This window comes from Empidonax traillii, unplaced genomic scaffold (assembly GCF_003031625.1).
Source record: "Empidonax traillii isolate 1590-97213 ecotype Southwest subspecies unplaced genomic scaffold, ASM303162v1 scaffold22:size5013007, whole genome shotgun sequence".
Lineage (NCBI taxonomy): Eukaryota > Metazoa > Chordata > Aves > Passeriformes > Tyrannidae > Empidonax > Empidonax traillii.
Window position 1 is genome coordinate 2,580,395 of NW_020955215.1, and position 27,921 is coordinate 2,608,315.

Consider the following 27,921-nt stretch of genomic DNA (forward strand, 5'->3'; position numbering starts at 1 on the left):
TGGACAGTCTTTTCAGGAAGGAAATTTTCCCTAATATCCGACCTAAACCTCACCTGGCACAACTTGAGGCTGTTTCCTCTTGTCCTGTCACTTGTTATCTGGAAGCAGAGCCTAAACCCCAACCTGGCTCCACCCTCCTGTCAGGGAGTTGTAGTGAGTGAGAAGGTCCCCCCTGACCCTCCTTTTCTCCAGGCAGAGCCCTCCCCAGCTCCCTCAGCTGCTCCTCATAAGACTTGTGCTCCAGCCCCAGCTCCATTGCCTGCCCTGGACACAATCCAGCCCCTCAATGTCCTTCTTGGAGTGAGGGCTCCAGAACTGGACACAAAGATGGGGAGTGCTGGACAGGACATCTGCCCTGTATGTACAGGGAGCTCATGATGGACTGAAGGACCACTGGTCCATCTGTCCCATGGAGCAGAGGTGTTTGTTCCCACCCTCTAGCACATCCCACTGCCCAGTCCAGCTGTGCAACGTGGACCGATCCAGCTTTTACCTTTCTCTGGTATTTTCTTGTCCCTCCCTCCCTGCCTCCCTCCCTTCTTTTGTTCCTTCTCTTTCCTTTCTTCCCTTTCCTTCACACTTCAGAAAACCTCTCACAGCACACTTGGGCTCCCTGCACTTACTGGGAAAGATCTTCACGTGTAATGATTTTATTAAATCTTATAATTCTCCTTCCCCCCAGCTTCACCTCACCTCTCACCCTGAGGACAAACTCCCTGAGGTGAGCATGGTTTCCCTGGGCAATGCCATCCTGGCTTGTCCATCTGTCTGAAGCAATTACTGTGGCTTCCCTGGGGATTATTTTTCAGCCCAAGTGTTGACATTTTTCCCCGGTTGGGCGTCAAGCGTGTACCTGCGGGGGCGGTTTCTGAGCGGCAGAAGCCTAACGAGAGGAGAGCCCTGGGTTAATGAGGTGTTGCAAGACAGCACAGCTAAATCCGGCATTACACGTTCCAACTTTCCAGTTTAATTAGAAACCTGGATCTCCTGCTCATGCATTCATTCACTTCTTGACTTGAGTGACAGCCCAGCCTTTCACAGGGAAAGCAACCACGGTGTTTAAGAAGGGTGTTGATGTTGTTGGCCTTCCACATCGCTCTGTCTTGTCCAGCTTTGAGTTTGCCACGGGAATATCATGCTGGGCCCATGAGAGCAGCTGAGCCAGGGCCATCGGTAGTGTTTGGGTCCCTCTCTTGGCCTTTCTCCCGCTGCAGCTTGTTGGCTGAAACCCCGGATTTTGGCAGATATTCTGTCCTTACTGGACACTGTCGGGTACTTCTCAACTCTTATCCACTGCAGTGAAGTGATTACAAGTTCAGAGCAGCACGGGTGGCAGAGGTGGAGGGGTCTCCATCCTGTGGAGGGATCCATGTCCCTGTAGGTGTAGGATGAGGGAACTCATGAGGGCGATGAAGACACCTCCATGGGGTAGTGCTTGCCAGCTGAAAGGTTGCAGGGAATTGTGTCTGCTCTGGTGTGAGTTATATTAAGGGGCTTAGATGTGAAAATAAGGCAACATTGCAAATCACAGACGTTTGCCTGTTCAGGCTTACCTGGGACACAGGGGTACTGAAAAACCCCAAAGTTATCCCACTGATGCGCTTAATTTTTTTGAGGGGGGAAGGCAACAGTGCAGAGTAGATTTTTTGTAAGCATTGTTGTTTTCTTCTAACTGAAATGTTTTAGTTGGTATGTAGAAATATATATATATATTAAAAAACAGCCTTTTTGGCTGTTGGGAATTCTAAGTAAAAACTGATAACTGATGTTTGTGGTCCTTCCAGCATTCGGTGTGCACAGAGTAAATACTTGCAAGACCACCCATCTGCCCTCCCTGTGGGCAGCTCTACGGGAATGTTGCTGTGTAAAGGACAAGAGGAGCAGCTGGTACCTGCAGGATTAGCAGAATTCACCTTTCCACTCGATTTCCACATGGATCCCACAGGTGAGAAGCAGCACTGAAGGGCCATGGCAATGAGAAGGTGCAAGGAGCTGGTGCAGGCTCTGCCATTCCCATGCCAGCTCCCTGTTTGCCCAGGAGCACTGAGATTACCTGTGATGCTATCAGTGCTGGGGAGAAGGTTTCAGAGCCAGCAAGTGCAGAAGTGCAGTAATTAGAGCAATTGTAAAGTGCAGTAATTAGCGACTAATTGCTGTAGCAGAAACATGCAAGGCAGAGTGCCCTTTATTCCTCTCTTGTGTAGGGATGGCTGCTCAGGGTTTGCTGGGAACAGGGAGCACTTGTCTTTTGTCCCTGTCCATGATGGCAGAATAACACAAGGGGGAATGCCTTTAAGCTGAAGAAAAGTAGATTTAGCTTAGATATTAGGGAAAAAATTTCTCCCTGTGAGGGTGGTGAGGCCCTGGCACAGGTTTTCCAGAGAAGCTCTGGATGCTCTGGGTGTAGTGTGGCAGCTTGGTGCTCCTGTGATGCTCTCAGTGGCAGGAGTGGCTCTTGAGCTGCATCTTGCCAGATGAGGAGAAACAGCTTTTCACAAGGTTTGGGAGCCATCAAGGGGCTCCAGAGGCATTTTTAGAGCCCCATGTAGCCAGACACCAGAGCAGTCGGGGGAATCCCCCTGGGAATGTGTGCGATGCGCAGCCACTGTCACGCAGCCCCTTCCTGCTGTCACCTGACACCCCTTCCTGACACCCTCACACCAGTCACTGACTGCCACTGGGACAGCATCAAGGGGCTTTGGTGCCTGGAATTACCTATGAACAGACTGTAGAAGAGACATACTTACTTAATAAATAAATAATAATAACATGTGGAAGGTACTAGCATGAAATACAGCACTACAGGTGTTGTGAGGGAGGCCAAGGTCTGGGTCTGGAGCTTTGCCTGCTTGTTCAGCTTAACACACCAAGGGTATTGGCCAGCATTCACCAGGCTGGCCCTGGATAACAGGACTGATGGTCGAGGGTCATGTTAGAAGCTACATACTTAGATAGATAAATACGTTAATACACAGTATCCAGGAGGGGTTTGCCTTAGAATGCCTGGGGACACAAAGCGTGCACTTCTCTGGTAACTGGGGTGACCTTGGGGTGCCCTTTGGGCAGGTTTCTGGGTGCCTGCCTGGGGCAGGTCCATGTGTGTCCCCAGAAGCTGCAGCGTGGTCACGGCACACAACAGAGGACAGCGGAGGGCAGGGGGAGCCAGGGGGGCCGGTGGCCCTTGGGAGGGTGTCAGGGCTCTTCCCCTCATCTCTGCGAAGCTTTGTGCAGAGCTGAGGAGCTCTGCTCTGGCTAGTTTTGGTAAAGCCTTGACCTAAAGCTCGGAGCTCTAATGAGCTCTAAGGAGGCAGCAGCGGTTGGGTTTTGGTATTTGGGGTCATCTCTGAGCTGCTGGGACGGGGCTTAGTCGGCCGAGACGGGCAGCGGGAGGAAGAGAATCGCCTTCTGGCCGTAGTGAGTCCGCGGCCCCAGCTTGCTGTTCCCGTTCTTCTTCAGACCCACAAACCAGTTCTTATCAGCGTGCTTTTTGGAGATGTACGTGTTGTAATGGTTTTCTTCGATCCTTTCCAGGAACAGGCACTCCTCACCCAGTAACTGCTGAAAGAGAGCCCGGGGGAATGACAGTGAGCAGGGGCGATGCCACGGGGATGGGGATGGGGATGTGTGTTCCTAACGCTGTAATCCCAGCTCAGGTACGCCCTGATAGGATGCTGTCCAGACCCACCTCTGAGATCTCCATGCCCCGGTAAAGCTCATCGTAAAGCATGGAGGTAAGTAGCCTTGATTTTGTCCCCTGGGCCACTCCTGCAGCAACATGCCCATGCCCTGGACATTTTATTCGGCAGTGATCGAGTCCGGCCCCGTGCTCCATAAGCTGGTCCTGGCCCTGGCTCCTGCTCTGGCACTAAGCTGTGGGGTGGCAGCTGCAGGCTCAGAGCACAGAACCATGGAATGGTTTGGGTTGGAAGGGGCCTTAAACATCATCTCATACTATCCCCCTACCACTAGCCCAGCTGTCAGCTGCTGAAGGGCCGCAGAGCAGCTGCTGCTCCAGGTATGAAACACAATATTTATCAAACATCAGGTAGGAAGGTCCAATATTTGTCAGAGGCAGGGCGGTAATGGCGATATTTCGCTATTTATTTATTTCCCCCCAAAATAAAGCCAGATGCAGAGCGACTGTCCAGCTGCCAGAATCACAAACAGAGCCTAATTATTGCCTGTGGTTTGCATTACTCAGAGCTATGAGATTTCTGCAAACCTCAAGCCCTCTCTGTGTCTGGTCCCACGGGATCCTCCCACTTACCGAGCCATAGAGCATCCCGTTGGTGTCCATGGCCAGGTACTGCCCCGACTGGGTGCTCTTTATGTACACCACTCCCACGCTTTCTGCGCTCAGCTGGAGCTGGACTGGAAGTAAAAATGAAACAATAACAACAACAGTAAAAGGAAAATAGGAAAAGGGGGGAAAAAAGAGCTGCTAGGAAGGTTAGAAAAGTGTCCCAAAGCCTGGCTTATAAAGTATTTATAGGAAACAGTACAGTGTGTAATAAAAGTGTCTCCTTGTACCCTCTCCTTCAAAGAAACCCCACAGCCATCCTTTAGGAACCAAAGACCAATTTTCCCCTTATTTTACATCAAAGGAAGGGCAGCCTTTTGGTTACGATGTTGGAATGGGACACAGGAGATTGGGGTTTTAATTCTGGCTCTAATTTACAAATTTCTCATGTGGTTTGACAAGACACTTAAGGAGTGACATATGAAGCAGTATTTTGAGAGCTAAACCAGCGATGGGCAGAGTGCAGATGCCTGCACTACAAACTCCTGATCCAGCTCATCCCATCCAGCCGTGTGCTGTGGCTGGATTTATTCGGGGCATTGTAGGTGGAGAGTGGAGAAATGGCAAAGGCTGATCTTCATCCTTAAAAAGTACCTCCTGTAGGTAGTCACACCTCAGATTGTCCCAGTGTGTGATGCTAACATGGATTTGATGCTCTGAAGCAGGACCTGGTTCTGCCAGGGCACAGCCTGAGTGGGAGCAGTGGAAGCTGCCTCAGTCCCTGCAGCCACTGGACACCAGATTCCATCCCCATCCCTGATGCTGGACCACAGCTAGAAACTCCAGGGCAAAAAAAGCTCTTTTTTGGTCTTGTGCTGAGGGAAGTGAGCAGGGGAGCTGCAGCATCCTGCTCTCTACTCAGCATCCTGTACCTCACCCAGCAGCTTTAAACTTTCCATTTGTCTGGTTCCTTTTTTCCTTACTTTGCTGATTACAATAGTCTTGGAAAGTGATTAAAACTTGGCTCAAGTACTTGTTTAATATACTTATCAGGAAAAGGCTGTTTAGTTGGAGAGAAGCCTTAGGAGTACAGTTCTCCAGTGCTGTGTGTTCAGGGAGGAGCCCACGGGGCTCTCATGGGTGGGCAGGAACACTGCAGCCAGAGCCATAAGTGGTCCCACCAGTGGGTGCGGAGGCTGTGGCTCTGTGGCTGTAGTTAGTGTGACTGGCAAATTCCAGCTCTTCCAAATGATCACTCCCATCTCCTAGACAGTTTTTTTTTTTTCATGAGATTTATAACAGCAATATTTAGATTGGTTTGAATGAAATATGAACAGATGCCTTGGCTCCAGCTCCTTCCTTCCTGTTTGTATTTAATTTATTTATCCTTATTTAGATGAGGTAAAAGGCAATGTTACCTCTCGGCCTGGCAGAACACTCTTCCCAGTGAAATCTTTGCTGTAATTGTTCACATTCTTCCTTTTTTTTTTTTTTTTTTTTTTTTTTTTTTTTTTTTTTTTTTTTTTTTTTTTTTTCATTTCTTGCCAGTAAATGATGGCTAATTAGGAAATGGTGTGGGTGCAGATTTGCAGGAATACACAGTCCCAGTGCGTATACAAAGTCCCTGGTTTAGGCTGGGAATCTGCAGTGGGAAAGCTCCAGCCCACCTACATTCACTCTGGTGCTGCAGCCCCAGGAGCAATCCAGGGAAAAGAGGGGAATGGGATGAAAATGATGATCCTTTTCTAAAAGCTGTCCCTGAGAGAGGGGAGTGAGGATCCCTCCAGCTGCCAATGGGGACATTGAGGTCTTCAGCCATAGAGGGAAGGGAGAATGGTGGGTCCGGAGGAAGGAGCTTGTGCTTCTTGCGTCCTTCTACAGGTCTGATTTCCTTCCATGAAGTAATGGGATGAAACAGGAAAAATAAGACTGTTTGTGGTAACAAGCTTCGTCCCAAGGGGTCTGCAATGTCCTGGTAAGTTTTCTTCCCATTTCACAGTGCAAGCTTGGGATGTCCACACACAACAACAAAGAATGCGCGGAGGGAATCCTGACATTGGCCTGGATGACAAGGGCTTGGAGGGACTCCTGCACTCCTGAGAGATCCTCCCTGATTCCAGGGCTAGCACCATGCAAGGCCAAGGTAAAGATAAGAATTTTTTATATTTGTCAGGAGCAAAATGAGCTCAAGCAGTTTGCAGAGCATCAGTGAAGACTATAATGCCTCTGTGTCCATTGGCTTCCCAATGAGCTGTGGGTGTTCCCATGCCTTGTCCCTCCCTGGGGCTGGCAGGTGCCTGTCCCAGCTGGGTGAGCAGTATCCCACGGTGCTGGTCATGGTCCGGGCTGCTCCCCTTGCTCTCCAGGGAATGGTGCTGAGCAGCTCCAGCATTTCCCAGGCACAGGGGCAGGACCATGGGCAGCCGCCGGTGCTCAGAGCAGGGCACCTCGTGGCAGGCCTGCTCTGCTGGCATGCAGCCCTTCCAGGAGTTTCCTCTGTAAATATTAGTACATTCCTATATCCAAGTTTATGAGATCATTTACAGGAGGTTCCTTTCTGGCAGAGGTTTTCAAACACGTGGCCCCAGGCCAGCAGAGGGGGAGGTGTGAGCGTGCCGGGGCGCAGGACCTGCCTGCACTCGTTGCCTGTGTGTGCTATGCAGCCGTGGAGACCAGCTCATTCCCAGGTGATGGATTTGTTTTTCCAGAGGGAAAAGGTCTGGGCTGCGTGGCAGCATCCATGCTACGAGATGGCGGTTTGAGGATGGGGCGCAGGAACTAGATGCTCAAGGCCCTGGTAGCTTCCCATGTCCCTGGAGATGCCATCTTGACCCTCACCTCTCCTTCAGACTCCAGCAAAACCTCTGGAAAACGCTGCAGAGACACTGGGTGAGCTCATATGACCTCTCCTCGTGGGTTTTGTGAGCATGGTCCTGTCTCCTGCAGATCCTTCAGGTCATTGTCCTGGCTGACTTTCCCAGGGCAGGGTTATGTGCTGGGTTCATACCCAGCTGGAGGCTGGAGCCCCACTCTGTGTTCATCCAGCCTCAGGGAGCTGATCCTCATCCATTCCCCAGCATTGGGCAAGTGCTGGGCAAGTGGTGGGAGAGAGTGTTTGTAATTAAAACTCGACTATAAACTGCCTGTCATTAAAACAATAGTGAGAGGAAAGGTTAAATTCGGGGAGAAGCCACATGTGCCGCTTGCGGTTTAAAGTAAATAAAAGTACTTTTCGTAGCACTTTGTAAGGCTGACTTGGCTCCTCCCAGCCCTTCCTTCTAATCAGATAGGAACTTGGCAGGTCCCAGTCACATTCCAGTAAATTTTCAGGATATGGTGTACCCAGAGATTTCTGCCGAGAGCCAAAGGGAAGAGCCTGGTCCTGCTGACCACGGAGCCCTTGTGAGCTTTGCTGTGTGGCTGGTCCAGCTCTCCTGGGCATCAGGTTAAAAAAACCCACTGAAGAGTTTTTGGCAGTGCAAGAGCTCAAAAAGTGTAAAACTTCCCGGTGACTCCTTGGTAGGACAAATGGTGGCATCTATGGGGGCAGTTCCTCCCAGTGGCAGGTCCCCAAAGTCCCATGGGCTGGAACCACCAGCATCACTGATTGCAGGGATGGGGACAGGTGAGATGAGACCCTGACCATGGGTGACCTGTTAAAATGCTGTGGCAAACAGATGCAAATGCAGAAACAGCACAGAATTCCAAGTGATGGCTTCATATGTGGGACGCCAGGCTGCGCTAAGCCCTTTGTGCCAGCTACCAGCTCCCCGTGTAACCCAGTCCTTCTGCATCAGTGTTGGCTGTCCTGTATTTGCCTGCCTTTCACAAGGTGATGACCAGTGTCAGATTTAATACTTCATACATCTCTTTATGTACTTTATATCTGTACTTTTATAGCACACATACTGTGCCTTCCCTGCTCTGCCTGTGGGCTATAAATGTGTGACTCCTGGAAGGTGTGTCACCCCCAGGATTAAAGAAACCTTGGTCCAGAGCCTGCCTTCCCCAGCTCCCCCCCTCCCAGCTGATGGAATCATAGGAGCAAGGAGGGCACCAAGAACACCCATGGGGTTTGCTTACTGTGCTCGTCGCTTCGGTCCCTGGTCCCATCCACTGTGCCATCCGGGAGGATCCGTAGGAAGTGGCCCCCGTTGCTGCAGTACAGGAGTTTGGGTTTCTTGTAGTTCCCCGGGGGCAGGTTGAACTTCTCGGTCAGGGCAGTGAAGGTGGTGATTTCTCCCTCGGCCATCCTGCAGCCTCTCCCACGGCTGGGCTGCAAGAGATGTGGCAGCAGAGGTGGCACCAAGTGCTGGGCACGGGCTGCTGCTCCTGGGCTTTAAAGGGAAGGGTGGGGGGGAGCCTGGGGGTCCCCGCTGGTCCCCTGGCTGGCTGCAAGGCAGGTGATTCACAGTGGTGATGGCTCTGGCAGTGACAAAAAGTGACACAAAGGTGATGCTCCTCCAGCGTGGGAGGTGTCGGGGGGCTGTCTCCTCACTGGGAGGGGCTCTGTCCTTTTAATTTTATCATAGTGAATTCTGTTTTTGTTCTGCTTTCTATTGACGTATGTACTAAAATTATACACTCAAAAACCAATTTGAAAAACACCCAGTGTCTGATTGGAACCCACAAGAGGCGGGAAGGGAGCCCAGGTAATAACTTTCTCCACTATTATGACTCTCAAACACAATTATGACCAGCAATTGCAACACCCACTGCATGCCAGGTAGTAAATATTGCTTGTATCTTGGCACTTAACAGCTCACCTGGCCCAGGAACACACACAAAAAAAGGTCAGAACGCACATTAGTCGTGGTGGGAGATGAGCAGGGGGCAGGAGCTTTCACTGCCTGGGGGTGAGTCCGAGGATTACCCAGACAGTGATTAAGAGCATATGAAAAACAAGAACTGTGAGTCTAGATTATGCCATGAATATATCAACAGTATTCCAGTGTTTAAAGGGACTATAGGAGAGCTGGAGAAGAACTTGACAAGGGCCTGGAGTGACAGGACAAGGGGGAATGGTTTCCCCCTGACAGAGGCAGGGTTAGACTGGATATTGAGAAGAAATTCTTCCCTGTGAGGGTGGTGAGGCCCTGTCACAGGTTGCCCAGAGAAGCTGTGGCTGCCCCATCCCTGGGAGTGTTCAAGGCTTGGAGCGGGCTTAGAGCAACCTGGTCTAGTGGAAGATCATATTGAAACCTCATTTTGTAGGAGACTGTATGGTCATGATCCATGTTTAAGCTGACACTGCAAAAGCCTAAAGGCATCAGACTGATAAGAGGAAGATGCTGTGGATGTCCAAGGGTGACAACTGCCCTCGCAGCTGTGTTATCAGGAGGTGACATGGGAGATGACTAGAGTCCCACACGCATTCCAGGTACATTCATGTTTCTAGCCTACAAACTACACTTAAAATCTCCTGTGAATTCATTCTGTCTTTCATATGCGGAGTTCCATAGCGCTTAGAGAGAAGTGGATTTATGAACAGAAAAAAGACATGGCACAGAATAAATCTAGATACAGGAAATTACTTTAAATGTCATGTATTCCCATAGCTGGATTATGGAAAATATTTTATAGTCACTGTTTATATGTGTTTATAGATTGTAAAAATGTCTCTTTAGCACTGAGTTGTGCTACTGGTACATTGGGATGCAGCCAGTACCACATTGTGTGGGTTTGCTGTGGTGCTTGTAGTGCCCTGGGAGATATTAAGGATGGCAACTCTTTGCAATACACACTCACACACATACGTATATATACATAGAATCTCTAAACATTTGGCTCTAAACTCTTCAGTAATTAAATCTGCAAATGCAGCTGCAAGAAGGGGAAACTACTCGTTGAAATAGATCCCAGAAGCCTGCAGAGGATAAAAACATCTGCAAGTTGGATTGCTAAAAGCTGAAACCTTGGGCATACACGTATGGCTGTTGCTGAAAGCACTCCCAGCCATTGCACCAGCTTTGCTTCATACACAGACTTCATTCCGTGGTCTCAGATACCCCATTCAACACAGACCAGGATTTTGGGAAGTGCTCTCTGGATAACATGGGCAGCCCCCTCCTTCCCTGAGACTGGTGAATCAACCCACAAGAGCTCCTAAGGTCTATGGCTCCTGATGGTTTCAAAAGCAGGTGATGGACCAGCCAAATACAAACTCAAAATCCTTTTTGAACACCATTGTCAGGTGAATTAGGTATTTCTCTGAGTGTTTGGTCCCTAAATTTACTTTCCTGTCAAGAGATTGTACTTTTCATGCAGTAGTTTGGTTTTCTTTGCCAATTCCTTCTCTGAAGGAAAGCCTCTAAGTCACCCAGTGCAGCCCACGGGGCTCTGGTGCATTACTGAGCATTAATCACGATCAGCGGCATTGTGTAATTTCCTGGAACCAAAGCTTTTCTTGAACCTTTATCTGAGTGCAAAGGGCACTCAGAAGTCTCCTGGGCTGATGATGGATGTTACTGAGAAAGAAATATCCCAGATCCAAGAGCTCCAATCAGGATCTCAGCAAGCCCTGAAGCCAGCATCAGCGAGGAATGGGCTGGATGCTCCCCATGGTCACCTCTAGGTCTGAGGGCATCTCTGGATGGCTGACCAGAACAGCTTCTTCATAATTACTTATTTCCTTTAAGGTTTTTTTGCTATTTTTAGAATGACTCCAGTGCTCACCAGCTGCCTTAACTGCCACAGAAAACCTGAATGAACACTTTTCCTCTCTTCTTGTCTCTGTGCTAAACACTATCGCTCTCCTCATACTTTATGACCATGGAGTTCTTCCTCTACACACACCACCACTCGTGGCCCTACAATTATACTTTTGGCAGGAACATGTTAGGTTTTTATGGGAATTAAAAAGCACGAGTGAGAGAGAGAACTTGAACCAAAGACAACATAAAGAGCCTTATTTCTTTGGGTAGAAGCCCAACAGTGCTATTAAATAGCTCAAAGCAGAACAGAGAGCTCTCTCCAAGAAGCAAAGCTGAGAGTCACCACACTCCAGCAGTTATTTGGTGCCCCATGGAGAAAGGAAAATGTTCCAGGAGAAGATTGCTGTAGGAGATTGCTGCTGCTGAGCACTGACCCCGCCAGTCGCACCAGGACAGTGAGCTGGAGCTGAGTTGGAGACTGTTTGTCCAAGACCAGCTGTGTTTGTGGCTCCTCTTTCCTCCACCTCTGTGTAACAGCTTTCCTGTGCTGTGCTAGGAGAAACCCCCCACAGGGAATGAATCACTGGGAGCTGAACCCAGGGCACCTGCTGCAGGGCAGCCCCAGCTCTCTCTGTCCGTGGCACAGGGGGCAGAGGGTCCCACCAGCAGCCTGGTGGCACCCAGCTCTTTCTCCTGGAAGGAGATGTCAGCACCCCAAAGGATCAGAAATAGCCTTCTGCAGGACAAAAAGGACTTAAAAAGAGAGTTAAACCCGAATGTTCATTTGATCCAAGTCCTGCTGAGCTGTGGTGGCTGAAGCACTGCCGTGTGCCTGCTCCTTGCAGCACTGAGGGGAGATGAGCCCGGCGTGGGACCGGAATAGCTGTGAAATTCTGAGAAGTTTGGCTTTGGTTCCAAACTTTATCACTGGCCAAACCAGTGGCTTTGATGTGAAATCCCAGACTCTGCAAGCATCCGAGTCTGAGCATCGAGGGCTGGTTGCACTGCCAATAACGGGCGTGTGAGTTCCGAAATAACAGCGCAGGCTGGGAGCCATGGAAAAGGAGTGAGGTCCTCTTCCCTTCCTGTTTTAAAGTCGATGCAGACTTCACTAGATAGCACTTCTGTCCCCTTTGCTTGCATTGCGAAGGTGGTGTTGATGGCAACTTGGAGGATTGCTAATGGTCCGAAAGTTTTTTGCATGTCTAGATTGCCAGGAACTTTTGTGGCTTTTCTGTGGCTCCTGTGGCACAAATTAAGTAGCCAGCAAAGATTCAAATTGGGAGGTGGCCAACTAAGGTGAGCCTAGCTTTTTTCCTTAGATATAAAATACCTGGCTACTAAGTGGAGGAAAGCAGAAGTAGCTCACCTATTGGGTTAAAACCAGATTGGAGTATAACCAAATACTTCAGATTGTCCTTGGACACAATCCTTTATATGGGGTTGGAAAGAAATATTTTGGATAGTCTCTGCGTGGCTACAGTGATGAAAAGTGCAGTTAATCACAATTGTCATTTAGATGATCAGCTAAAGATCATGCAGAGAACTCCAAGGAGAACTCCGGAGAGATGTGAAGCTGCTGAACACAGGAGTCTCCTAAGATTCAGTCAACGAGATCAGCGTCTCCCGAACCCAGCTCTTGTGAGTTCAGTGGAAACACTCCAGTTGGTTTACTTTGGAAAGTGTTATTTTCTCCAATAAAGCAGAACTCCTGTTTCTACCAGGGTGTGTGACTCAGCTGGGATCAGACAGCATCACTGCCTGATAGGCTCCTTTCCCATTCTCACTTCTGACTGCAGCCACCCGGACAGAACAGTCACTTCTCAGGCAGTTCAGACATTCCATATGGGAATCAAAAGCAATTACAACAGGTAGAATATTTTTTATGAATTCAGGCTCTGGCTTTCCTCCACCCGCTGTCTGTCCTGAGGGTTCCCTAAGCAGCTTGTGGGCTGCCCATTACAGCTTTGGGGTGATCTGAGAACACTTGGGAATGTGGAGTAAACATCTCTTGGATAAACAATGATTTTATTAATCATAAGTTTTAGAAATCCATTGCGTGGGATAGATTTTCTCACCCAGGAAAGGATTAGAGACCAGGCAGAGGTCTCCTCATGCTCTGGTTGCTGCAGGAGTGGCAGCATGGTAGGTCTGGGGTTATCAGATGCCTCCCATCCCGAGGGCTCATGGTGCAAGGCACGACTTGAATTCCTTGGCTATGCATCCTCTTAGAAGGACTTAAATAATTAGGTAAAGCATACAATAAATATGTAATAGATCATTCTGTGTGTATCAGCAGAATGCATTGGCTCGTTTCTAGTCTTGTTTATGGCCAGGTGATTTTATCTCTAGCAATGTGATTAACTGCTTAATGAAATATTCATCAGCCAGGTTTTACCCTTTGGAAGTGGAATATGTTGCATGAAGTGTGACCAAAACTGTAGAAATCAATTTAACTAATGCCTGCTGTCATCATCTCCTGCTCTCCAGCAGGAAACACAGTCATTCCACTCTGGTCATGCTGGATTTGTGGCAGGTAAAACAGACAGGGGGGAAACTTTTAGTATTTTCCTGAGTGTGTGTCACTAATGGCTGCTGACAAACACCAGGAGCACCATGGTAAAGCCAGATTAGGTAAAGGTAGCATCCTGCCTGGGAGGGAGGGACAGGTGAAGGGAGAAAATCCTGTGCCTGTAGGGATGCCCAGGGGAAAGCCCTGTACCCTGCCTTGGAGCCTGGTGTGACTTCTGCAGGGCTGTGAGCCTGGGACAGCCCAGATGCTGCCTCACGCTGGGACAGCCAGTACAACATCCCATCAAACTGATGGTGTCCGTGGGCAGACAGGAAAACCAAAAGATGACCCACTTTCTAATTACCTTCCCACCTCCCCACCCACGGCCCTTTGCAATCCGGTGATTAACTTAATTGCAGTTCCAGCTCCAGGAGTCAATCCAGCCCAGGAGCAGGAGCTGTGCCAGGAAGGTCTTACCCCTGTGTCCTGTCTGTATTCAGACCAAGAGCATGGACACGTAGACAAGCAGTGCTGGCTGCAGACACAAATCCCACCACCTCATGTTGGGGATTTAAGCCCAGACTCCCAGTGCAAGCCGGATGTGTGGGACCTGCTGGATGGAAAGAACACACTGGATGGAGAATTGCCAAAGCTCAGTCCCTCCAACCAAGGATGGACTGTAGGATGTGTTGCTCCCAGAGGACATCTCTGGACTTGGCAGAAGAGGCAATGCCATTGCTTAGTCATGAGGAGGATCCAGGGATGGCTGTGGCTCCCCTGGGATGCAGGTGTTGGTCCTCCCTCAGACCAGGGTCTGAGCAAAGACTGCTGTGACTGTGACCACTGTGCAGGAAACTGGCAGGAGGGGACAGCTACACCCAGTGCTTCCCAGCTCATCCTTCCTAGGGCATTTGCTGAGGACATCTCTGGCTCTGCTACACTGCAACAGGTGTTCTAATTACAAAAGGCAATTAGTGGAGAAACACCCAGGGTTCCTCCTTCCTCCAGGAGAGGGCAGGTGCTGCCTGTCCTTTAAAAGTGCCCTTTCCCTCTTGCAGGCTTGTGCTGAGTTCATTGTAAACTATCATCCCTGCTTCTATGCTTTGCTGCCTGCCAGCACCTCATTCTGGCACGTGGAACTGGCTGGGAGCAGCTGGTGACATGTGCTATGAGTTACACCATTGCTGTGTCACCCATCTCTGTCACCCAAGGAGGGTGACTCTGTGCTGCCAGAGATGCCAAGGACCCAGGGATGACGCACCAGGTGCAGGTACCTTGTTTTGGGTGTTTGCTATCTTGATTAAGGGCAGGGCTGTGGGTGCCTTTCCTCCCTGGGTCTGCCTGAGCTTGGCTTCCCAGGGAAAAGTGTCTGGAGGGAGAGGAAACCATAGGAGATGATATAACAGCTGATGAGTTGTTGGGTGAAATGTTTTGTAATGAATTAGGAAGCTCCTGGGGGCAGGGAGCACTCAATGTGCCCCTTGGCTCCTGCTCAGCAGCCCTTAGGCTGGGAAGGTCCATGCAGTGGGGTCCCTGCAGTGGGGTCCCCACCCACACCCTGCCCAGAACCCTCTACCTGGTTCCTGGCAGGCAGCAGGGATGTTAAGCTGGGTGACACTTCACAGGGCTTTTAAATGTCACCATCCCCCCGCCACCCACCCCCAGTGTCCGTGCAGGACACTGGGCACAGAGTCAGACCACAAAGCCCCGGCAGTGCTGTCTGGGCTGGCCCTGCAGGTGTGGCTGCCCCTCTTGCCCACGGATGGACGGACAGAAGGATGGGTAGATGACGCCAAATGACAGACTCTAGCCCCAAAACTTCCCTCTATGCAATACTCTTAATCCAAGGGGTGATCTGGTTCTCCTGTTGCACCGTGTCCTGTCTGAGCCCTCCAGTCCCATCCCAAGCCAAGCCTCCTGCCGATGCCCCGTTCAGGTACGTGCCTGGTCACCGGGTCTCTGGGTCACCCTCCGTCAGCCGCGAGCCCTCGCCAACCCCTCGGCGCTCAGACGGGTCCGACACCTCCGTGTGCTGTTGCTTATACTCATAAGGCTGGAATTAGGAGCGAAAAGCAGGAATGCTCATGCGGTGTCAGGCAGCACTTCCTGCAGCTGGCCATATGAAGGTGGCCAAGCCCAGCTGAGGGTTGGCTCCAGCTTCAAAACTGGGATTTGAGTTTGGGTTCAGCCTTTATACTGTGTCCTTCCCCAAAGAAGCAGAGGATGCTGGAATCGAGGGTTTCATCTCCAGGCCAAGTGAAACCCCACATCCATCCTTGTGGTTAACCATCAGTAGACATATCATCGCTCAGAAATCCAACTTCCTTCAGCAGAGTCTCAGTCTGGGCTGTTCCAAGGAAAATCACTTGGTTCCTGGGTTCAGCATAAGCTCAGCAGTGATTTACTATGAAAATGTGCAGGGAGTTAATGATGTTCATCCTGCAATATTTGTGTAAGGGCTGTACATCTGCTCTTGTTGACTTCTAAGTAAAACTGGCTGGAAGAATGCTGTTCTTAATTCTGTTGCTCAATACCTTATTTTAAATTCAGTGTCTAGTACCCCTGGATGCTACCTCCTGGTTTTTTTTCCTCCAAGCTGTGTGAGTAAGGAGCTTGGGCTGTGTTTTCCAGTGCACACCGTTGCTCAGTAACTTAACAGTGCAATAAAAGCTTGAGATAATAATTGCTATTGCCAGGAAAATCCTCCAATAAATAATAATTTCCTTATCTGCATGACTTTGGGACTGGAGAAAATGCCTTCCAGTGGAAAGCTGCAGTACATAAGAGCATGCAAGGGGTATTTCAGATGAAAGATCAGAGCAAGGCGAGCTCAGAGCTGAATTTTGTTCAGTGCAAACAAGTGGGTTAGCAAAAAACCTGGAATAATCAGTGTGGATAAGTAACCACTGTAGTAAACTAGGGAGAGCAGCTGGGCATTTTCACCTCTTGTGGTCTGTAGAGCTAGACAGGTCACTGCTTTGACTTGTGGTCTTTAGAAAAAATGTGGGGAACTCTCAGTTCCAGTAGTGGGTGGTTCTGGAGGCCAAGGACACTGAGCTCTCCATTTGTCACCCTCATCTCCAGCCTAGAAAGGACTGTGAGTCACACCCTAGGACCTGCCAGACCTTGGTGGAAGGTACAGCCCTAATTCTGGTCCTCCTGTCCCAGACAGGGACACACCAAGGCACCTGTGTCTGTATAGAGATGGGCACCTATTTGGCCCTGGATGTGACATCTGTGACCACAGGCTGTGTGACAACAGGCAGGAGAAGGCAGTGCTTCCACACTGCTCCAAGGAAAACAGTGCCCTGCCTTGGATGCTACCACAGGTTTCCATTACAGAGTCCTCAGAGGGAAGGGGATATATTTTGAAGTCTCTTCTACCCTTTCTCATCTCTGTAAACAATAAACCACCACAAAGAGCATGGTGCAGGAGAGAAGGCTGCAATTTTAACTACCTGCTGAACCTCAGCCCCAGAGGTGACACCCACACTGGCTATTTCCAGCCCCTGAGTGGGCAGTCTAAAGACACCGGGATGTTTGTTGTGCCCAGTGTTTCCACAGCTGCTTCAGGGGAAAGCTGGGGGTCAGGCTGGCCCACAGGGATGCAGCCAAGGATCACAGAATCACAGAATGGTTTGGGTTGGAGGGGACTTCCAAGTTATCTCCTTCCACCCCTCTGACATGGGCAGGGATACCTTCCACTAGACCAGGTTGCTCCAAACACCGGCCTTAAACACTTCCAGGGATGGGGCAGCCACAACTTTTCTGCTGTGATGCAGATAGAGGCAGAAAGATGCCCTGGATTGTCTAAGTGGGGAAAAAAAACCCCAAAACTAAACCAAAATCTTTGGGACAACTGGGCAGAGTTTCGGGATCAGCAGTTGCTATGCCCCCTTCCCAGCTGGAGGTGCCATCACCAGGACCCCAATGAGTTTTTACCTTTTTTTTATTCATGAGCTGCATGTTCAGCCCCACACTGGGATGCAGGATCCCCAAGGAGTCAGTGAGCATCCCCCAGCTGTGGTTTGTGAACACCTACACGTGTGCTCCTGGTAAGAATCACACCCACACCAGCTTAGGTGTGAGCTCCAAAATCCCTGTTTGGAGTCTGGCAGCCAGCAATCCATCCTCCCTTCCCATCAGTCAGAAGCTTCTGTGAACACCCTGCAGCAATGGGAATATTAAGGAAGGGGAAGGGAGGGTGTTTTACTTGATGTTAAATACTTGTATTTTATGTCCAAGATTTGACCTGCAATTGAGACTCAAGTATAAAGGGAGGTAGAAATTCCACTGGAAAATCTACCCAGTGGAGTAGTTTTGCGTAGAATACCCACATGCCCAGTGGGGGTGTGCAGGTGTTGGAGAAATAACAAAATAATAATGGACCTCTCTGGGGGAAAACATAACTGGATTAGGTAAAAGCAGGGCAGCCTTGGGATCTGCTAGTCACAGATACAGGGATGGTCCTGCACCAGGTCTGGGGGATTTGGAAATGTGTGGAGTAGTGTGTGGGGCTCCATCTTCTGCTTGGATGGTGCAGGGATGCAGAAGGTTGTGCCCTCAGTGACTGTCCCAGGCAGCATGTGGCAGGGAGATGGGCAGGAAGCAGCTGGGTCATCCAGCACTGAGCTCCCATGATCAGCACAATTTTCAGGGGGTTTATGGCATGCAGAGAGTCTGGAGTAAGCAAACAGCTGGGATCTGGAGTTCATTTTGGATGCACAGAGCAGGTTTTGTCATGGTAAAGATCTCCCCCTCCCGTCCGCCACGGCAGCGAGGATGAGAGTGAAGGAGGGAATCAGCTCGAGTTCCTGCTTTGTTCTGTGACTGAGCACAGTTCAGACAGTTCACTGTGCAATTGGGGGCCACCCTGAGTGGGTGAGGGTGACTGTGCCCCCAAGGTGGGCTTGCAGGCTGGGTGAGCTGCCTGCCTGACACCCTGGGCTGGGAGTGTCCGGTGGGACCTTCATCCTTCAGTGGGGGTGCCCCTCACATGGGTCACTGCCAGGCTGGCTCCACCTTGGAGGGATTAACAGATGTGTAGATGTGGCACCTGGGGACATGGGCTAGGGGTGCCCTTGGCAGTGCTGGGGGAATGGCTGGACTCGATGATCTTACAGGGCTTTTCCCACCTGAGTGATTCTGTCATTCTGTGATTCTGCAGAAATAACGTCCCCGCACAGGTGAGAGCTGGCAAGGGTGCTCTGCAGGTGGGACAGGCAGATTTACCAACCCCAAAGATGTGGGAAGAAAAGATCTGAGATTTCAGCTCTTGAGGCACAGATCTAAATTAAGAGCCAGGACAGACTTTGTGAGTGCAAGTGGGTTGTGAGTCATGTATGAACTGTGAGTCCAGACCGTTGTGGGCGAAGGGCAAAGCCTCACAGCAGACAACACTTCTGAAAGGAGTCTGCAGGGGACAAAAGGGTTTTGGATGTCATCCCGTGAGTCAGTGGCACCCTGGGCACAGCAGCCAGCCCAGATTCTGCACCCTGTGAAACACTTTTGCAGCAAACCCTTTTCTTCTTCTTTTCTGATCTTTGTCCTCAGGCTTAGCTGGCAGGCTCAGGTACTGTGAGCTTGGGAATGCTGTCTATGGGATCTCTGCTTAGTCCATCCCTGGGCAGCCTTCTCAGTCCAATGTGTACCTTGGGCAAGGGAAGGGGTTGGGGGATTTGGGTCAGCACAAGCAGCAGGGGAAAGAGGGGTCCTTTCCCAAGAGAATTCCCAAATATTAACCCTGTCACTGTGATGGTCTGCTACATTCAACAGGTGGAAATGAAACATTGCACTCTTTTTCTTAGCAAGCTTTTAGAGAGAAAAGCAAAGCTTATGGCAGCCAGAATTTTGTCACCTGCAGGTACAGGGTGCTCTGCATGCCACAGACCTGCCTCCCCCTCCTCCCTGGGCTGGAGGCTCCGGGCTGTACACGACCCAGGCACGAGGCAGTCCCCGCCCCTTGGTGGGCAATGCCACCTTCCCTGTTAAAACCAACAGAATTTGGAGAATACAAAACCTGCAAGTCACCGACTGCTGCTGCGGCTGCTCTTGCACCTCAGTGTTTGCTCTGGTTCTTTAAACCGACAGACACCAATGCTGGAAATGAGGGAAAAAATAGCAACTGCCATTGCTGAGAAACACGAGTCAGGCACCTTTGTAAAACAAAGGGGGCGAGGGAGGATTCCTGCATCCACAGCAGAGGCTGGGACAAAGCCATAATGTCTCTTTTTCGCTCGCTGAACTGGTTTTCAAAAAATTCTTCTGCAAAGAGATTTCTTTTGTGAGATTTCTATTTGAAAGGCAGGCCTCACAATAATCCCTGACAGCTCTGCACTGGCAGACAATGTACACAGGATTCCCAAAAATGCCCCAGCCATGAGTCAGTGCCTACTGTGCCCAGGAGGGAGATGTGCTGCTACTCATGGGCAGCCCACTAGGTCAGGGCAGGGTTTACCTCTCTGGAATATACATTTTCCTTTAGGGAATATTTAACTAAAAGAGTTGGAAGATATAGTACAAGTGCTAACGCGTTTTGAGGCCAAAAAATGAGGGGCAAAAATGATTGGAGATGGAGTAAGCAAGGAAGACTGAAAGAGAAATGGAGGCTTAAGATGAGAAGAAGCCTGTAAAAGAAGTGGAGTCACAAAGAAGGTTGGGGAGTAAAAACAGTAGAGGAGTGCGAGAGAAAAAAAACATTGACCATAAGAGAAAATGAGGCCAGAAAAAATAGAGGCTGCAGAAAGGTAGAGGGCCAAGAAAGGGTGGGAGAGGGAAAGAAATGCAGAGGCTGAAAAGGGCAGGAGGCCAAAATAAAGAGGGAGGCCAAAGGAAAAGTAAAGACCAAAAAAAAGAGGAGGGTGGAAAGGGGTGAGAGGTTGAAGAGGCACACGAGACGTACGGGAAGGTCTGTGCAAAGAGGGGTCTAAAGTTTAATCGGTTCCTCGGGGCTGGACAGGGCTCAGTGGCGATAAGGCAGCACAATGTCCAATTGTTCTCCTTGCACACCAAGTCAGCCCAGCTTCCTCTGCCCTCTGGGCTCGGGATGTGCAGGAACACAGATTTTGGATTTGGGCTGGAGAGAGTTTGGGTCTGCTGAGGTCCCCAGCCAGACCTAGAACTCTGCAAGTCCTTTGGATAAACTTTCCTTCCCAGCTCCACCCCAGCCCAGGGGATAAACTTTTCCTCCCAAGCTCCCTAAATTACTCTGGCCTTCCTCCCACTCCCGAGACCTTGATCTTCCTCCCAGCTGAGGCAGCTCATCATGCAGCTGGCTACAACTCCTTATTCCTGATCAGCTGCACACTTGGCTCCAGAGCTGAAGCCCCACAGCACCCTGGACCCTCAGCACAGCAGGGATGGGGAGCTGTTGCTCTGTGCTGCTCTATCAGGGAGTTTCCCCTTTGCTAAATGGCCCAAAGGGGCCAAGAGGCTGCAGGTGGCGGAAGGTGGCAGTGGGGACATGTGACCCCAGGGGCATGTGGAGGCTCAGCCCTGACAACACCTGCACCCCCAGCCAGGGTCATTCGAGCCTTGCAGCAATTTGTCTTTATATTTGACATCTTTGGTTTGGCTGAGAGAATTCACAGCTCAGAGCATGGTGGTGATGAGGAGTCAGGGCTGACAGGCCCATTGGGATAATGTGGTGTTATTTCAGCTATAAATCCTAGAAGGTTTGGGTTAGAAGGAACCTTCAAGATTGTCCAGTTCCAACTCCCTGCCATGGGCAGGGACATCTTCCACTAGACCAGGTTGCTCCAAGCCCCGCCCAGCCTTACCTTGAATACTTCTAGGGATGGAGCATCCCTAATCATCCTTACTTTCCCAGAGAAGCTACGGCTTCCCCAAATCTTACTATGGTTCTGTGATTTTATCCTGTTTTTTGCATCAAAAATGAACCATTTATACTGCTGTGTCACTGCACTGTATCATTCCTGTTTGTTCGGGGTTGTTTTTTAGTTGGTTTGGTTTGGTTATTTTAATGGCCCAAATATTGTGATTTGCCATTTAAAATGTTTTTAGTTTGTTGTATATTTCGATCTAAATTCTGATCTGGGCTTCTGCTTCTGCCCAGAGCTTTAGGTGAATTTGCAGTAATTTGGAGAGTGTCATTTGGCATTATGCTCCTGGCTGCAGAACTGCTCCTGTCTCCCGGGGTCTGGGGGCACCTGCAGGATTTGGGGGGGGGTTTGTTGCAGTCGGGGAGAGCAGCACACTGACTCCCTAAAGCTGTCCCTGGACAAGGGATCTGCTGCCTCCCCACTAACCCACCCTGCCCCTGTGCTCTGGAACCTCCCTCTGCCCCCTCACTCCAAGCATCCCGTGGGGCTGGCAGAGCATCACATGGGCATCTGTGAGGGTAGCAGAGCATGGATCCGTGGGGATCCATGTGGCAGGTACCAGCATCCCGTGGGCATGCCAGAGCCTCCTGTGGAGGTCCATGGGGCTGGCAGAGCATCCAGTGGGGAACCTGAGCATCCTGTGAGGCTCCGTGCGGGTGGCAGAGCATCCCATAGGGATCCATGAGGGTGTTAGAGAATCCCATAGGGGTGGCAGAGCATCCCATTGGGATTCGTGAGTGTGTTAGAACACCCCCTCAGGCTGGCAGAGCATCACGGGGATCTGTGGGGGTGGCAGAGCACCCCGTAGGGATCCGTGGGGCATATATGAGCATCCTGTGAGGATCCTATAGCGTCCCGTGGGGATCCATAGGGCTCGCAGAGGGGAACCCCGATCATGCCGTGCGGCTCGGTGCAGCATGTACGAGCATCCCCTGGGGGTCCCAGAGCCGCCATTGGGGATCCCTGGGGCTGTCAGAGCATGCATGGGGATCCATAGGGTATGTGTGAGTCTCCCATGGCGCTCCGTGGGGCTGTCAGAGCCCCCCCGTGGGCTCAGCCCCGCCGCCCGCCTCGCCCCGGGTGCGGGTCCCGCCGCTCCCCTCCCCGCCCCGCACCTACCGGCGGCTGCGCGGCGCTCCCGGCTGCGGCTCCGCGAGTGCGCGCGGGGAGAACCGGGATGGAACACAGGGAACGGGGATGATGAGGATGAGGAGGAGCTGCCTCGGCGCGGGGGAGCGGCGGGAGGATGCGCGGGGCGGGAGGGAGAAAGTGGGGGCGGCGGTGCGCGATCGCATCCACTCCCGCAGCGGAGCGGGGCACCTGCCTGCACTGCCCAACCGCGGGTCAGCCCAGTGGACAGGGGCTGGGCGGGGGCTGAGCCCCCGCGGCCAGCGGGATCGGAGAAAACCCCTCAAATGTCGGAGGAGCACCTGCATTCCTGTCCCTCGAGTTTCCCCCTCCCATCACTGCGGTCCATGACATTCCTGCGTTGCAGGGCGTCTGAGAGAGTACCCTGAGAAGCCGATGACTCCCCTCATCCTAATCAGCTCTGGGTGCCCTGGGCAGAGGGAACGGGGTCCCTGCCCTCCCTATGGGAGTCCCTGCCCTCTTCACGGGGTCCTTGCCCTCCCCTTGGGCAGCCGCAGAGAAGGGGCCGGGGCAGGGGTGGCCACAGGGCTATGCCGGCTGTGTTCCCGCTGGCACTGAGAGAGCTTGGCCTTAAAAGCCGAAGTGTTCCCAAGAGCGCTGTCAGCCGGATAAAATGCAGCTCCATGTCCCCAAGGACGGGAACTGGTGCCTGGTGCCGATGCTGGCTCTGCCACAGGGCAGCTGTGCCAGGGCATTGGCTTTGCTGGGGTGCCAGGGCTGGGCTTGTGGGGTGCCAGCCGTGGGCTAATGGGCTCACGGGATGTCAGGGTGGATTTGTGGGATGACAGCAGTGGGCTCTTGGGGTGCCAGTGGGGGGCTTCTGAGGCGCCAGCAGTGGGCTTGTGGCCTCATGAGATGCCAGGAGGGTGGGCTTATGGGGTGGCAGCAGTGAGCTCGTGGGCTTATGGGGTGCCAGTGGCGGTACATGTTGGGGTGCAGCTGTGTGGGGTGTGAGGCTGCGGGTCGCTGCGTGTTTGCTGCTGTGCTAATGAAGCCCGAGCGATGACTTCAGCGCTTGGCCGGGCTCCATGAGTGCTTTGATGTGGTGTTTAGGCTGTGTTATCTAAGGCTCGCCCAGAATAGGCTTTTAGACCCGGCTCACGTGGAGCCAGTGTGTTTGGACAGGCATTCCGGGCTGGAAATGCCGTGAGCCCAGACGTTTGGATAAAACATTCCCGAGTTGACTGTGGTTACCAGTGGCTGGTGCAGATGGCTGCTAATGCACCCCACAGCACAGGTGGACTCTATGGCCTTTCCTGCTATAGCACTATTCCTTTTTTTTCTTCCAATTTGAACAATCCCACACATTCCTCCTGCTATTTCAGGAAATAATAATAAAAAAAATATAGCCAAACATTCCCGAATCTCACAGAATGGCAGTCCTGGCTTTGCCTCTGGCTGTCCTGGATGAAAGGCACTGGTGTTTTGAGTATATGAGGAAGATTAGGAAATGCTGCTCCTTTTTCTCACTCAAGGGATCACCCCCCTTGTTTTGGCGCTGCAGGGAGACTGGTCCCTCCCTGCAACCCAGCCTTCCCCACTTGCCTGGCTCCCCTTATACCCTGGTTGTGGTTGGCATTCAGCAGCCCTGGTGTGATGCGGGACACGGAGTGCTGCAGATGGTGTCCTGCTAAATGGTGTCCTTTCTGCCTGTCCTGAAGGCAGACGGCCCCAGGACGGAGCCAACAGCCAGAGTGATGCATGGACACGGAGCAAACACAGGCTTGGGCAGTGGGATCTGCACCGGGCACGAGGGGAGAGGAGACTTGACCAAAATCCAGACACCAACAGTACTGCAGTGGCCCCAGGCCCTGCAGTGAGAGCTGGAGGGATATGGGACACTACAGGGATGGGGACACTGAGGAGATGGGGGTACTGAGGGTATGGGTGGTACTGTGGGGCACTGCCATGGCAGCAGCTCTGTCTCACTCTGCCCTCCTCAGTCTGGCCCTGCCTGGGCAGTCCCAGCTGCAGCAGGTGCCAATGGTATTTCCCAGGCGCTTTGGATGGATTTGGATGGCTGTTCCTCTCCTGTTCCTGCCTCTGCCTGGGGTAAAGAACCTCTTCACCTCACTGCCTCAAACGCCCACCAGTCTCTTTGGCTCTGAGTCCCATAAATAATACACACTTCCTGGAGTTGTTTGGAAGCACAGTGAATAATTAACCATGGAGCCCCAAGGAAGCTGTAGGTGCTTCTCTCTGTCTGGCACCAGCTCACGTAGGCAGTGCCTGTGCGGGCAGCTGAGCCCCAGCACCTGCTGCCCCAGCAGCTCCTTATCCCCGCGAACCACGGTCCTGCAGCCAAGACAATTTAGACAAAATGTCCTGCATATTTAAAATGAGACCCAGAAGATCTCCCATCCTTGGGCTTTGGTTCCATCCCTCTTGGAGGGGTATTCCTAGAAAGACTCAGTGAGCACCGCTCAGCCCAGTACAAGCTGGGAACTGCACCGTGGTAGAAAGCCCCTCCTGCCAGAGCTGGAGGGAGGAAAAGGAAATGCCAGTTGTTCCCCAATGCCACAACTGTTGGCTAGGAGTTCAGGAACCAGGACCGTGCAGTGTAGACTCTTTGGGAAGGGGCTCCAGAGGCCCTGGGAGGCTGTGGCTCTGCAGGGTTCTCTGCCAGGGGGAAATGGGGAATGCTGGAAGAGGCACTTACCTGAGGGTCAGTCGGGGTGTGCAGGGCTGGGTGATGGGGGTGGCTGGGAAGCTGGGGTCACCCTGCCCCTAGCCCCGCTTCCCGGAGCCAGCAGCTCCCGCAGCGATCGCACCCACACCCCTCGCAGCACTCACGGGTGTCCCAGAGCGAGGCAGGGTCCCTCAGATGGGCACAGGCACCAGGAATGTGCCGGGTCCTGGGCAGTGGCTGGTGTCGGCCGGAGGGCACCAGAGCGACACCGTGGCTGGCGGTGCCGGCTGCCGCTCTGCACCCACATAGGACAAGGAAGTATGGATAATCCTTCGCCTTGCTATTTTTTTCCTCTCATGTGATCTTGTTTTTGGACAGCTATTTTGGGGCTGGACTCCAGCCCAGGTGAAAGACAAGGATTGAATCCAGCCTCCCCCTTTCCCGGAGGCCCTCCCAGGACCTCTGCCTGCCTGCCTACCCACGGGATGGGGTGAAACCCTGCCACTGGCTCATGGTCCGTGCCTGCTTCCAGACCTTTCCCTCTCTTGCTGCAGAGCCCTTTCTGTTGTGTTCTGCTCTGTGCAGCCGAGGGGTGATGAAAGCAGGCTGTGGTGAGCACACTGTGCCTGGTCACCCCTCCACCCCATAGCCTCGCCCTGCCCTTTGGGCCCGGGGCTCTCGCTGGCACTGGCTCAGCTGCAGAGTCAGAGTCTCCCCAGCACCATTTGCCTCTTTCTGTCTGTTTCCCCCCAGATCAGCCTGGCAGGAAGCTGATGGAAGATAAATACATTAAAAATATGCTTGGAGCTTGTAGCAGCCTTGGAATGAACTACTGAAAGCCCTGGCTCTGTGTGCTGCCCATCATCCCCCTCCTGCCGCTGGAAGTGTCCCACCAGCACCTGGAGCAGGCGGACAGGCAGGGACATGGGTGAGGGGGGGAACTCTGGGGGTCCATACTGTGTTCTGCCCACCCCTGCCCTGGGGGCTTTGCTGGGGACATCCTTGGGCACATCCTGGTGTCAAACGCTCAGCACTGTCAGGATTGACTATTTTAATCCCATTTATGTCTTTCAGCCCCCTGGATGAAGTTGAGGGGGGCCAGTAGGGCGCTGGGGAAGGGCAGCCTGGCTCTGTGGCTTGGTGGGGGGTGCAGGAGTGACCCCTTGCTTGGGCAGGAGTGTGGCAGAACATGGATGTCTGGGATGTGACACTGGCTCTCCCTGTCCCCACGTGCAGGTGTCACTGCAGACACATCCGTGCCCTTTCACAGTGGATGGCGGGAGGAGTGGGTGCTGTCACGGCTTGTTTGGCTGCCTAAATTGCGTCTTTGCATGGTTGAAACTCGTTGACGAGTCTTAGAGAAACCTGAATTTCCCTCTACCCAGCCTCCCCAGTTCAGCTATGAAAGAAGGGGGTTTCAGCACTGACTCCAGAGCACTGTGGGCAGGTGGCACATGGCAGCACGGGACAAGAGAAGGACAGGACCCACCGTGTGAGACTTCAGTCAGAGGTGAGTATGATTTATGTTACAGAGAAATGGATTATTCCAGAGGTGTGTTACACAAGTGAAAAATTCGGATCCAAAAATTAGAGAAACATTTTTTTCAGCCTGTTTCCCAGTATTTTTTTAAAAAATAATATTATTTTTTAAATATTCTATATATTAAATACATAAAAATACATTAAATACATCAAATGCATATTAAATATATAAAACTATAAAATTTTTTTTAATATGTGTAAGAATATATGTAATTGTTTTCTTGTTACTGCTGGTAACCACTTTTATGTCACACAAGGACTTCAAGAATCCCTCTCCGACACCAATTAATTGCTCTCTTCTCTTTTAGGGGGGAACTTTCACCATGTACCCCACCAGAGTCAAAGCTTTTCTGTTGCACTCGCTGCAAATTATGGTATTTATAATAATGAGGTGAATGTTGATAACCATCAACTCGTAGGAAGCCACTGTTCCCCTTTGTAACAATCTCTGGGGAGGGTTCCGGGGGAAACCAGTTACTTTATAAAAGTAACAGAGGTTTTAATAATGGAAAAGATGAATAAAATGACTGAGCAGAGAAAACCCTGCAGAAGAGGGAGGTGCAGAGAGGCGTCGGGGCCGCCAGAGGGCGCAGCGGGGCCGCAGCTGGAGCATCTGGGCACAGCTGGATGGGGAAGCGGGCACCGCAGGGGGATAAGGCATAGCTGGATGGGGGGCACCGCTGGGGGATAGGGCACAGCTGGGGCACAGGGCAAAGGGGGGAGAGGGCAGTGGCACTACCGAGGGGGCACATCTAGAGCAGGGGCACAGCTGGGGCCCTGGAACAGCTGTCATGGCTGTGGCACAACTGGCAGCCAAGGGGCATCTGAGGCTCATGCGGGCGCAGCATCCACAGCTGGGGCATATCTGGGTGGCAGCAAAGCTGGCAGTTCTGGCCGAGGGGTAGCAGCTACATCTGCACTGTGCGCATTTGGTGCCACATCCATGTGCACATCTGGCAGTGCACCACATCGGGCACTGTGCACATCTGGCACCTGGTGTCACACCCATGTACACGTCTTATGGTGCATCCATCTCAGGTATGGCTGGCACTGTGCACAGATGGTGGCACGCCCATGTGCCCAGCTGGCAGGGCACTCACCTCCAGGCTCGGGGCCCAGGTTACCTCTGCTGGCTTCCAAAAGCCACTGCAGCTGCTCCAGGCTTGAGTTTGCTTCCTGCATGAGGTGGGGATGGGGCTCTGCCCCTGTAAGCAAGGCAGGAGCTCCTCATTAAGATCCTCTCGCTCTGATCTCTGCCCGAACTTGTCACTCGCCCAGCCACACACACAGGACAGTAATTTTGTTTGTCTTTGCCGTGGTCTTGCACATTGCTCTCAGTCCCAGCTCCTGCACCA

At 51.8% G+C, this 27,921-nt stretch overlaps 1 protein-coding gene across 3 annotated transcripts; it reads right to left on the reverse strand.

The window, feature by feature from the left end:
* Nucleotides 1-944: 944 nt before the first annotated feature.
* On the reverse strand, nucleotides 945-25,318 carry FGF1 (fibroblast growth factor 1). 3 transcript variants are annotated; one of them, XM_027902141.1, is made up of 4 exons: nucleotides 25,055-25,318; nucleotides 8,324-8,516; nucleotides 4,268-4,371; nucleotides 945-3,558 (listed from the first exon to the last, which is right to left on the reverse strand). In XM_027902141.1, exons 2-4 carry the CDS (start codon nucleotides 8,490-8,492, stop codon nucleotides 3,364-3,366), a joined length of 468 nt encoding a protein of 155 aa, XP_027757942.1. In that variant the 5' UTR covers nucleotides 8,493-8,516; nucleotides 25,055-25,318; the 3' UTR covers nucleotides 945-3,363. The 3 variants fall into 3 exon arrangements, with proteins under 3 accessions (XP_027757942.1, XP_027757951.1, XP_027757935.1); XM_027902150.1 differs by lacking the exon at nucleotides 25,055-25,318 and adding an exon at nucleotides 22,366-22,449 and having other exon boundaries at nucleotides 945-3,555; XM_027902134.1 differs by lacking the exon at nucleotides 25,055-25,318 and adding an exon at nucleotides 22,366-22,449.
* Between the last annotated feature and the right edge of the window lie 2,603 nt (nucleotides 25,319-27,921).